Source organism: Chlorocebus sabaeus, chromosome 25 (genome assembly GCF_047675955.1).
Source record: "Chlorocebus sabaeus isolate Y175 chromosome 25, mChlSab1.0.hap1, whole genome shotgun sequence".
In the NCBI taxonomy this organism is placed as follows: domain Eukaryota; kingdom Metazoa; phylum Chordata; class Mammalia; order Primates; family Cercopithecidae; genus Chlorocebus; species Chlorocebus sabaeus.
In genome coordinates this window covers 74,797,639-74,809,988 of record NC_132928.1, presented here as the reverse complement: position 1 = coordinate 74,809,988, position 12,350 = coordinate 74,797,639, and the positions used below count along the sequence as shown (strand labels likewise).

Here is a 12,350-nt window from a genome sequence, read left to right as displayed (position 1 = left end):
TATTTTTACTGTAAATTTTCTATGTTTCGATACATTTAGATATACAAATACCTATCACTTTGTTACAGTTGCCTACAGTATTCAGTACGGTAACATGCTACACTAGCTTATGACATAGGAACAATACACTATACCATCTAGCTTATGTGTGTAGTAGGCTATCCCATCTAGGTTGGTGTAAATACACTCTAGGATGTTGGCACAACGACAAAATCACCTAATGATGTATTTCTCAGACCATATCTCCATTGTTAAGTAATGCATGATGTATGACTGTACACAGATACATGTACGCATACGTATATGAATGTATACAGAAAGAGATACATGTATATGTGTACATATATATGTAGCTGTTTCAGACTTGCATTCTAACCTGGGTAACACAATGGATTAGGCCAAAAGAAATCACTCACCTGTCCTTCCTCATCAAAAGCCATGACCACCATAGCAGCTCCAAACTTTTTAATCTTCCTGGCCTTCTCCAAGAAGTCATCCTCTCCTTCCTTCAGACTAATGCTATTGACAATGCACTTCCCTTGGCAGCACTTTAACCCAGCTTCAATCACAGCAAAATTGGAGGAGTCGATGCACAAAGGTACCTGAGATCAGAAAGGCAAGAAAATCACAGAGAGGCCACAAGTCACTACAAATTACTTTTCAAAAGCTCTAAAGTATTCCCTGTTTCTTCTTTAGCAAAACAATAAACAAATAATAGTAGTATGTCAGAGACAGAATTTTAATACACTTATTCTTTAAGACCAAAATACTCGGAGTAATTTCAGTACTACAAGATACTCCATGCATGGGCCAGGGATTTATAGCTGAAAGATCACAGCTGAACATCAGAATGAAATCAGTGGGATCAGTTCACCAGCTTCGGTGCAGTACACTTTCAAGTGCCTAGGCCCCGAGGCAAACACCTCAGATAGGATTCAGACATCCCTGATCTGACTCAGGAATTCATGTTTAGCCTTGTGTCCTTTGGGAACAGCCCTCTAGCGAAGTTATTCAAATTCAACCTCTCCTTTAGAAAATCAAGTTACTGATTTTTTTTACTGAAAAAAAAAAAGGAAGACTTTTAATATTAGAAAGGAAAAATAGATCTAATTATCAACAAATGCATATAATTAAAATAAAGGACAAGACTGAAATGCACAGTTGAGAATAGGTTCCTTTTAATTCATACCTCTGTTCCAGGACAGGTGAAAGGAAGGGCTTGAAGAATTAGATTGATAAAAAGAAATGAAATGAGGCAACTGATCTAGGCTGCATTATTTTTGCATTTTTAGAGACAAGGTCTTACTATGTTCCCTTGGCTGGTCTTGAACTCCTGAGTTCCAGGCATCCTCCCCACTCAGCCTCCCGAGTAGCTGAAACTATAGGTGCACACCACAGCTCCCAGCATAGGCCACATTATTCAATTAAGCCATTCAGTAAATAATTAAGCGACTACCATATTAGGCCTATACAGGGAAAACAGTAAGAAAGCCAGGTCCCTGGCTCCACTGAGCTTAGAAAGATAAATAATTAAACAAGTAATGACATAAAGTGTGGTAAAAACTAAAAGCATAAGAGAAGCAAGACGGCCATGGAAGCACACACCAAACCCAATCTAGGAAGCATGGAGAATGGGGCGGGAAAATCCAGGGAAAGCTTCCCGGGGCAGGAAACATTTCAACTGAGGACTGAAAAATGAGTAGTCAGCAATTTCCTAAGCCACGCCACCAAACAAGAGCAAAAAAAGAACAGGCACTCCACCATGCTTTTTCTTAGCATGCTAGTAATGACAGGTTTGCTAAGAAAAGGGTCAAATGCAACGACAATACCAGGCCAATGTATCGGCTCGTATTTGCTTGCTGATAGTTTGGTGTCCCAACTCTACTGGTGAAAAGGTGCTGGTAAAACGATTTTATGCTTTACCCCATGGGTCGAAATTTGGCCTCCAATAAATTGTGGTAGTAGGGCAAAACCAAGAAAGATAAGAAATTGTTGTGGCAATCAGAACACTAATAATTTATTGAGTTACATGGGGTCCTTCACAGTTGATAAAGCACTTGCATCTTTACAATTCACAAAGGGGGTTTGATGATCCCATTTTAGAGATGAGGAAAGAAAGTAGGGTCAATAGTCCATTGACTTGATTGGGCCTTACAAGGCGAGTCTACCCTCTTCCCAATACTAAGCTGATAAACAATTGGCTATACCTCTGATTCTAACTAACTTTGAACAAGTTGTCTTGCTTCTTTGTACCTTAAATTCTCAAAATATTTATTCCCAGAAGAATGATGAGACTTTTTAGTAAAGAGTTTTAAGACACAAACGAAAGATGGGCAAATGTAATTCAGTACTTACCACAGACTTCTAATTTAAATCTGCTGAAGTCTAATAAAAAACCAACAGCTCAACCTGAAATATGCAACTCTTAAAGCACTAGGAAGTTTCTTTAAAAAAGAACTTCAAAAATCACTTCCTGCCAGGCACAGTGGCTCATAACTGTAATCCCACCACTTTGGGAGGCCAAGGCAGGAGGACTGCTTGAGCCTATGAGTTCAAAATCAGACTGAGTAGCACAGCAAGACCCGCCCTCTCTACCAAAAATATTTTTTAAATGATGCATGCCTGTGGTCCTAGCTACTCAGGAGACTGAAGTAGGAGGAGTCTGAGGTTGCAGTGAGCTTTGATTACACCACTGCACTCCAGCCTGGGCCACAGAGCAAAACCCTGCCTCAGGAGGGGGAAAAAAAAAATCACTCCTCATAACAAGCTTAATGGCAGAAAAATGAGGTAAGATTTTTTAAAATTTTAGAACTCATTTAAAAATGTTTAAAAGACTGACACAAAAATCAACTTTCACCTTTTAAAGAACAAATGTAAAAGCTGACATAACCTCTTGATTTAATCTTGTTTTGTATTTTTGTCTTAGTCTGATAAGCCTGAAAGTTCTCTCCTTTCTGTTATAAGAAAGAAATCACTGAGTTCCCTTGCCTATGGCAGAAATAGAGCCAATGATTTTCCTTCACAGACAGGGAAAGTGGGTTGTTATTCTGTCCAGACATCTGAGGAGACTCAGTTCTCATGAACAATCCCAGAAACCTTGGAAACAGCCAGGCTGAAGCCACAGCTGTCTCCAAGATCTGCCTTATATAGAAAGGTTATCATTATCTGAGAAAGCTGACAATCAGAAACTACTGTGCTCAGAAAACCAGTTCTTGAGTTCACAGATTAATGGGACAACTGGCACAGTTAAATGAGTGACAAAGTGAGACAAGTAAATCCCCCTGATAAATATAAACTTTGTATAACCTTTGCGATGTCTGGCTCGGAAGCAATTAAGTTGCAAAATCTGGTCATTGCACTTGGACCATCTAGCATGCCATCATCCATGTTGATATCCAGCACCTGAGCTCCCATTTCCACCTGCACTCTGGCAACACCCAAGGCTTCCTGAAGGAAGAATGAGAGAGGAAGCAGCGTTAGGAGACAGTACTTTGAGAAAAGGCTAACGACGTCATTCCTTACCCTTCCCAGCAATCCTTTCAAATTACACAGACTACCTAGCCAGACTCCCTGACTCTGGGCCTGCTGTCCTCCCATCACTCATCACAAATTAACCTTTCTCACACATCTCTTCCATCACATCATCTCACTGCTTAGAATCCACCAAAGCTGTTTTCCTACCATAAAGATTCTCAATTCCTCAGCATGGCAGTCAAGGCCCTCTGAGCGGGCCCCATCTTCTTACCCAACTGAACTTCCCATTCCAACCCCGCTGGAGCCCTCACCCAGCCAGATCTGTTCCCACCTCTGTGCTGCAGATTATGTTGTCCCCTCTGCTTGGAACGCAATCCCTTTCCCTTCCACATTGTTTAAGACCCAGCTCAAGCCCCAACTCCTCCAAAAAAAGTCCTTAGAGAAACCATCCAAAACGATGTAACTCTTCAGTATTTGCCAAAAACTATATAACTCTTCAGTATCTGCTGAAAGTATTCATTGCAGGCTGTTAATAGGAGTTACATGAAAAGAAATGTCAGTTAAATAAGTTTCAGCAGGTTTTATAACACTGGAAGGCTTTTCAAATTCTTTAATGCACTATCATACACTGCAACCTTCCCAAAACAGAATACAGCATTTCCCACTTATGACCATCTAAGGAATATTTTGTAGGATAAGTGTTCCAAAAAGAGTCTTATATACTTCCCACTCTGAACAATGTTGGGCAAAATATACATATTCCATAATGCCTTCTAACTAACGTGACAGAGACTTTTTGTTTATTTAAGTCTTCACTGTACACTTCATAGTGTAATAAAATAAGCAAGGATAAAATCAATAGTAGATGCTGATGTTGTCTTGATTTTTTTTAGCCCAAGAAAATAAAATAGAAACTTTTAGCACTCACTGTGATAGAATAGGCATGAAACCCTATGGCATATGCCACAAGGAAGCACCATATGCACTGAGCCAAGGACGCATAGAGAAAAAGGATCACAATTCAATTCAGTAAATCTGGACCGGGCGCAGTGGCTCACGCCTGTAATCCCAGCACTTTGGGCGGCTGAGACAGGCAGATCACTTGAGGTCAAGAGTTCAAGACCAGCCTGGCCAACAAGGCAAAACTCCATCTACTAAAAATACAAAAATTAGTTGGGTCTGGTGGCGGGTGCCTGTAGTCCCAGCAGCTCTGGAGGCTGGGGCAGCAGAATCGCTTGAACCTTGGAGGTGGAGGTTGCAGTGAGCCAAGATCACGCCATTGCACTCCAGGCTGGGTGACAGAGCAAGACTCTGTCTCAAAATAAATAAATCAATTAATTAATTCAGTAAATCAAAAAATGTTTTCTAGTATCAGTACCAATTTAAATACAATAAAGAATAAAAAGAAGTATAAATCACAATCCTGGTTCTTAAAGGGTTTATATCTAGTTAGGGGCACATGTCACAGTCACATAAAAAACTACTGGGCACTGCCATACAATGTGTGGGTCAAATGCCAAGATGATCTCAACATCCAGGAAAGGGAAAGGTCGCCACAAACCAAAATGGAGAAAGCTAACTGAGAAGGAGCATCTTCAGCTGGCTAATGGAGAATGGATTGGAGCAAATAGACAGGAGATAAGACAGTAAGCAACAGGGTCAAAAGACCTGGAAAATGGAAATGCCAATATCTGACCTATTTCTTAACAATCACGGAATAACAGCTTCAAGGTCTAACCTTCCCAAACAACCTCAGAGAGATGGAGCGGTTTGTTTAAAGACATTTGAGTTGAGTAAGAACACAGGACTGGAACTTCTTTCAGGTCAATGTTCTTTTCACTAAACCACAAAGGGATCACTAAGACATAAAAGCTAGACTCTAATGAAGAGTCACCTGTCCCTTCCTGTTTCTACTGCCCCCTCCTACTGTTTCCACTAGGCAGAGATAGCAGAGTGGTTAAGGGCACATGCTTGGTAGACTTGGGTTCTATCATTTACTTGCTGTAAAACAAAAGGCAAGTCATTTAACCTCCCCAAGCCTCCGTTTCTACACCTGTAAAATGGGGATAACCACAGTATCTATCTCCACCAGGCTGTGATGATTAAATGAGAAATGACATAAAGTGCTTAGCACAGTGATGGCACATAGAAAGACCTTATTAAATGATAGATATTATTACTTTCACCTGTTTGCTTCTTCCTAAAATGCTCTCAGTGTCAAATCTATCAAATCCACCAAAGGGACACCATAGAATAGGCATAAGAATCAAAACACTGCCAGCTGAAGAACACTATATGGCTAGGAAGAGTCACTGGCACTTCAGAAGGAAGCAAACAAGAACAAAGGCACAGAGTCAGAAGTGAGCCTCCTGCAATGTTCAGATGACAGATCAGGATGGGAGGGCAGTTTAATACCTAAGTGAAGAGAACGGAATGACAGACTAATGAATTTCAGTTTTATTCCACATGCAAAAACAAGTCACCCTGTGGAACTTCCAAACTGGGAAGGCTCATGATGGATGCATACAGGAGCACTGGAAAGCAGCAAGAATGAGGGGAAGACAACTGACAGGGGAAGCGGTGAAACTGGGCAACCAGGCCCTGCTAATGTGCCAGCTGAGGGACTGGGAAGGAAGACACGCCTCCAGGGATGCCATCAGGTAATAATGAACAGGTCCACGAAGGGGGATACATGGTTCTTTCCTTGTTATGAAAACTAAATCAGCTCTGGTACTGGTTTCTGGAAGATCTCCTAAAGGTTGCAAAAAAGTGAGGAAAGTTGGATGACAAAGTTAATTATCATCAAAGCCCCGGCCAAATTGCTCCAATTTTAAATTCATATTTTCATAGGAAAATCTATCCAGGAGTCTTGGGTATGCTCCGTATGGATTAAATTATGCTCATCCACAGAGTGACCAAGCTTAAAAACACCATGGCTAAAACTATCACATAAACTTTCCAAGGCAAGGGTCTATTTCTTTCATTTGTTTATTTTAGTCTACAGCTAACAAGATTCATAATACCCTCTCAACAGTGAGCATTCGATGCAGTCATAAGGAACTGACAGGAATTTTCCTGTCTTTCCCTTTCCCTAGAAGGATTTGTGAGAAGACAAAATAAAGAGCCTTCTCAAATTTTTTAACTTATTTCATGATTAATAGAAATAGCTAGAACCTGGATCCCTCCCATCTCATCCTACTTCATACACCAAATGCAGTACTTTTTAACAAATATTGACAATAGCAGCTTCAATTTTTCAAAGCCTTGTCCTCCCACCAGCCCACCCTGCTGCAAACACACATTACCATCTTCTCACACTTTCTGGCAGCTCTGCTAATAACACTATCAAAGGCAGAGAGCTGCTTCATTTACATGCTGTCTAGCCAAAGACATGGGCAGATGCCTCAGGGGTCTTATTAAGATGCTCACTTCATAGTTTCCTGCCATGATGAGTTTAGCAAACTTCCTTGATCCTGCAACATTACAGCGCTCTCCAATGTTAACAAAGTTGGTGTACTGTCCAATCCTGAAGGGCTCCAGACCTTAAAAGGAGAAGCATTTTGAAAAATTTCTGCAAATGCATATTGATGACATAAGACAGACAGACGCAAATGTATTCAGTAAGAAAGAGAAGTTCCTGCACCACAGCCCATCTGAGCAGACAGGAGATCCAATGTGGAAGTAGGGCCATAGTTGTCTCTAGGGAGATTCAAATGCAGCAAAGGCTATTTGTTACATCTACATTTACAACCAGACTCTCAAAAGAAGAAATATTTCAGAGTTTTATGCTGCAAATAACCTCAAGGACCAAATCATACCATCTCTGAGAAAACAGAAAAAATAATCATCAACCCCTATTTAACCAAGAGGCTGGGGCAAAAATCATGGACAAAGTTAGAATTGAAAGAGAGGTGTTCCACAGCTGTCTGCTCAGATACTAGCTTGAAGCTATACGGAATAAGCTTTTTCAATCCCACCAATGGTGTGTTTACAACATTACTTCATTTCTTTGATCCAGAGGCCTAGAACCCATAATCAACAAGGTTGAATCAGGGACCCAGGTTGAGACCTGAGAGACAGGAGTCACTGTGGCAGGTCTATCACTAATGAGCTGGCTCTAGGTAAGCCAGGTGGACTTCTGGTGCCTGTTTCCTTATCTACCAACATCATAACATCTCCCCTGCCGCTGGCCAATTTAGGGGCAAATATCAGATAATACATGTGGATATATTACACTGAAGTAAAAACATACAGTGTGAAGTATCACTATAGAAAAGGCTCTGAACTGTTTTTGTTCTATTCATTATGTTTAAAGTATTAGGAGAGGCAGTCTCAAACGTACAGTGTGAAGTAACACTATAGAAAAGGCTCTGAACTGTTTTTGTTCTATTCATTACCTTTAAAGTATTAGGAGAGGCAGTCTCACTAGGTGGTTATAGGCAGGTTCTGGGGACAGACGGCCTTGAGTTCAAATCACTTACCTGAATGAACAACCTTGAGGCAACTTCCCATATGCCTCTGAGTTTACAAAGACAGTAAAGTGTCTGCTTTATACTGTTATTGTAAAAATGAAACTGAATAACATTGATAAGCACAGAATTAGCACCCACAATCATTGCTTTCATCGCTAATAAGAGAAAATGGCTTTTAAGACCTTTGTCAAAGCATGGGCTGAGGAAGAAACAGCTATGAGGCAGAGAAAAATAATGACTATAAACTGGGTCATTATAAAAGCATTCCAGGCTGCTTGGTGCACTGAGATTATCGCTTTCCACGCCCAGCATTGGCTTATGGTTTCCCTTCCAACCAGCAATGATCCTCATGGCCCCAGCCTTCCATGCTAGTCCCAGGGTATCCCCGATCTTAGTCTGACCCTGAGGTTCCCAGGACAGGCAAGCAGGGAGCCAACATTTCAATGCTGACATTTCCGTGTGACTCCCCCGCCAAAGTATCTCACACATAGTGCGAATGATCTATTATGAATGTGAAGTACTTGATACAAAGATCACACTTCTCTCAAGCTTGTGGTTTATAAAAGAACAATTTTAAATAGCACATCTGATGTCACTCTTAAAATCTGATGGAAGGTGACTGTTTAAAGCAATTTAGCAATAGCATATGACATTCAAATTGAAGAAAAAATTCTTTTATTCTTACATGTAAATTATTTTTTAAAATCTTATGTAAATGGCTCTCTTGTTTCAATTTTGGCAAAGGCTGAATGTTTTCCACTCTTAGTGCTTGGCTGAAGTAATGCACTAACATTAAGTTCTAGGGATGAAAAAAATAAATTTTCCTGCCACACCTCTCTCTGATAAAAGCCACTATTTCCAGAGAGGGAGTATCATAAACCATGAATCCTACTTTTCCTAATCTCATCCTCTACCTTCTGGAGTATTTTAAAAAAAAAAAAAAAAAAAAGGCTAGCCTGACCATAGTTGGTATGTTTATTAACCCAACTTCACACTCACTGATTGGGATTAATTCTGTGCTATGTTCTTAGTGAGAAAAGTAGACACTACTTTTGCTGTCATTTGTAATTTATTTTACCTTTCATAGGACAACATATGAAACAAAAATATTTCAATTCAGAGAGATGTTAAATTCTAAGCTATTAGGGAACATAATTCCTCATATGTGTTATTTGCAGGTTCTCTAAAAAATACTTTTTCTGCTTGAAGTTACCATTTAATATATCATTAACATACCGAAGCAAAAATATGAAATTTAAAGTTATTTTTCTAACAGTTGGCCAGATGACCTAGTTTACTAACTTTCCTTGTTTGAACACAAAATTAATGCTGAAAAAGGTAGGCTATGTACCTCAAAAGGATTGTTGAGAACCAAAGAAAAAATAAATACCACAAGTCTTTGTAAAGTCCTAAACATGTGGTAAATGTAAGATTACAACAAGAATATTTCAGAAACAAACAATTTTCCAGGACGATGCTGCTGCTATTACCAAACATTACACCTTGGCAGTTTGGAATTTTCAGTAACTAATTTCAACCTGAAAATTAAAATTGTTAGGCTGTGGCCAAGAGTATGTTTTCAAAACAGTGGACAATAAAGATAGGACCATTGAGCCACCACCAAGGACTCTACCTGGGCAAATCACCTGGGCCTTCCTTCACTTTTACCCTAAAGTTGATGTCATCCTGCCCCAGCCCTGGAAAAACAAAGGGTTCTTCACTAGAATTCATGTAAGTGCCAAGAATATATGGATTCTTCTTCAACCTAATAAGCAAGCTGCCTAGCACAAATATCACTACCACTTTAGAATAGTCACATTTTACAAATGGTTTCTGAAATCATGAATACCAGGTCTTTATGACTTACCAGACAGTAACATATGTCCTTCAAAAACAGTGGCAGGTGGAACTCTAGGCTTACAATTTTTCACAGCTTCAGCAATTTCCCTGAGTTGAAAGAGAAAACACTATTTCCATTAATTCAGAATAAAATATATTTAATGAAACTAATTTCAAAACTAATTTTTAACTATGAAATTGTCTATTTAACGTAACTATATATATAGTTATATACTTAATTCCAAGTGTGCAGCAACAATTATGCCTTTTAGTTTTCTCAGCAATGCAGAAAATTAATCTATAAACTGCACCTTTTGTGTGCCTGCCCGTTGGCTATGCGCTGGCTGGGTTGTTTTTACTTTCTGAGACGTGAACCTGGAGCTACATGACAGTTTGCACAAATGCAAACTGCAAACTTCCTTCCACCTTCCCCACATCCACAGATGTCTTTTACTCTGTCAAATCTACACACACACAATCCTTGCTTCCTACTCAAAATGTGAGCAGAAAAAGGATTTCACCTTTGACAAGAAGGAGCAGGCACAAGCAGAGGGGCTAGGAGAGAAGGGAATTAGGTCCAGTGGATCTGCTTTTACTACAGCACACACACAGTAGGGCGGGTACACAGCCATAAAGCACTAAAACTCCAAAATAATTACTCTTACAGATTTGTTTTGGTAATTCACACTCCATTGAACCTTATCAGTTTTAATGAATGTCTTTGATCAACCAGAAATCTGGCTACTCCACTAAATTGATCAGGACCAGTAAGAATTGCTCTACTCTACTGTCCCCAAATTAGAATGTGAATGTCTAAGTAAAAGAAGCAAACATATACACGGAGATATAAATATAGATACACACAAACATACACACAGACATTTAAAACAACTCCTCTTTTTAAAGAGGAAACAAAAACAAAAAGAAATAGTTGCTGATCCAAAGATAAGTGATATTTACTGACAGCTTTCAGAAATTATTTGCAAGATATTTTAAAAATTATTATTTAGGCCAGGTGCCGTGGCTCACGCCTGTAATTCCAGCACTTTGGGAGGCCAAGGCGAGCGGATCACGAGGTCAGGAGACCAAGACCATCCTGGCTAACAAGGTGAAACCCCGTCGCTACTAAAAATACAAAAAATTAGCCAGGCATGGTGGCGGGCGCCTGTTGTCCCAGCTACTCAGGAGACTGAGGCAGGAGAATGGCATGAACCTGGGAGGCGGAGCTTGCAGTGAGCCGAGATCACACCACTGCACTCCAGACTGGAAGACAGACCAAGACTCCGTCTCGGAAAAAAAAAAAAAATATATATATATAAAATTTACTAAGAGTCTATCACATCAGTCAACAAAAGCAGTGAACTACAAGGTAACTCGGTAGAGTGAACATATTACACACATGAAAACAGACTTGGAACAGTGAGATGACTGGCTGGAAATATGATCATCAGTCACTCCAGGGAAAAAAACAAATATAAACAGTCCTAAACGACATTCCAAATCACTGAATTCCAATCTTCCTATAAGCTATAAAACCCTAAGGAATGAAACACATGGTCATGCTCGTTTCACTCCCTTCCTTCATACGCTCACTTGAAAACATGACTTAAGTAACCACTGTGAACCAGGCAAAGTGAAGACACTTCTGACCTCAAGATACCTGCTGTCTTATTGTCTTTTCCTTCCATGAGGGAATCTAATGGAGGCCTGTATTTGCCCACAATAAACATGAGCTGTCCTCTTTGAGCATTCAAATATTACTCAGGTATTTAAGGATAGAATATCATAATAACTGGGATTTATTTTACATAATTCAGGGGAAAAGTTGAGGGACAGATGAAATAAGAATGGAAAAACATTGAAAATTACGGCAACTATGTGACAGGCATATAGAGGTCCATTTTATTATTTCTCTAAAATTTTTCATAATATAAAAATGTATGAGCTTGTTAGGAAGGGCTGCTGTAACAAAGTGCCAAAGACTGGGTAGCTTAAATAACAGAAATGTATTTTCTCATAACTTGGAGGACAGAAGTCTGAGTTGAAGGCATCAGGCAAGGTTAGTTTCTTTTAAGGCCTGTCTCACGGCTTGTAGCTAGTTATTTCTTCCCTGTGTCTTTACATGGTCTTGCCTCTGTGTGCACATTTGTGTCCCGCTCTTCAAAGGACACCAATCATATTGGATTAGGTACACCTGTACGACCTCATTTTACCTTAGTCCCCTCTTTAAAGGCCTTATCTCCAAATACAGCCCACATTCTGAAACAGTAGGGGTTAGAACTTCAACATACAAATTTTGGAAGGACACAATTCAGCCCACAACAAAAGGTACATATTTAGAGTATTATCTGATTATCCACTTGGTTTTAGATATATTGTCTATAGGTGATTATTACCTGATATGAGCTGGTGTTGAACCACAGCATCCTCCAACTATATTGACCAAGCCATCCATAGCAAAATCCTGCATTTAGGAAAAGACAAAGTTTCAGCAAGTTCATCTGAATTCTAAACTCATTCCCACCAATTCAACATAAAAGCCATCTATACTTCCTGAACAACTAA

At 39.6% G+C, this 12,350-nt stretch overlaps 1 protein-coding gene across 2 annotated transcripts in view; it reads right to left on the bottom strand.

The window, feature by feature from the left end:
- The window catches only part of MTR (5-methyltetrahydrofolate-homocysteine methyltransferase), a 105,980-nt gene that overhangs the window by 61,559 nt on the left and 32,071 nt on the right, over positions 1-12,350 (bottom strand). For both annotated transcript variants that reach the window (XM_007989889.3, XM_007989890.3), the window contains exons 11-15: positions 12,182-12,249; positions 9,814-9,893; positions 6,904-7,016; positions 3,307-3,447; positions 417-602 (exon numbers count right to left, since the gene is read on the bottom strand). In XM_007989889.3, the coding sequence (XP_007988080.1) occupies positions 417-602; positions 3,307-3,447; positions 6,904-7,016; positions 9,814-9,893; positions 12,182-12,249 (588 nt within the window). The remainder of the gene's footprint in view (positions 1-416; positions 603-3,306; positions 3,448-6,903; positions 7,017-9,813; positions 9,894-12,181; positions 12,250-12,350) is intronic.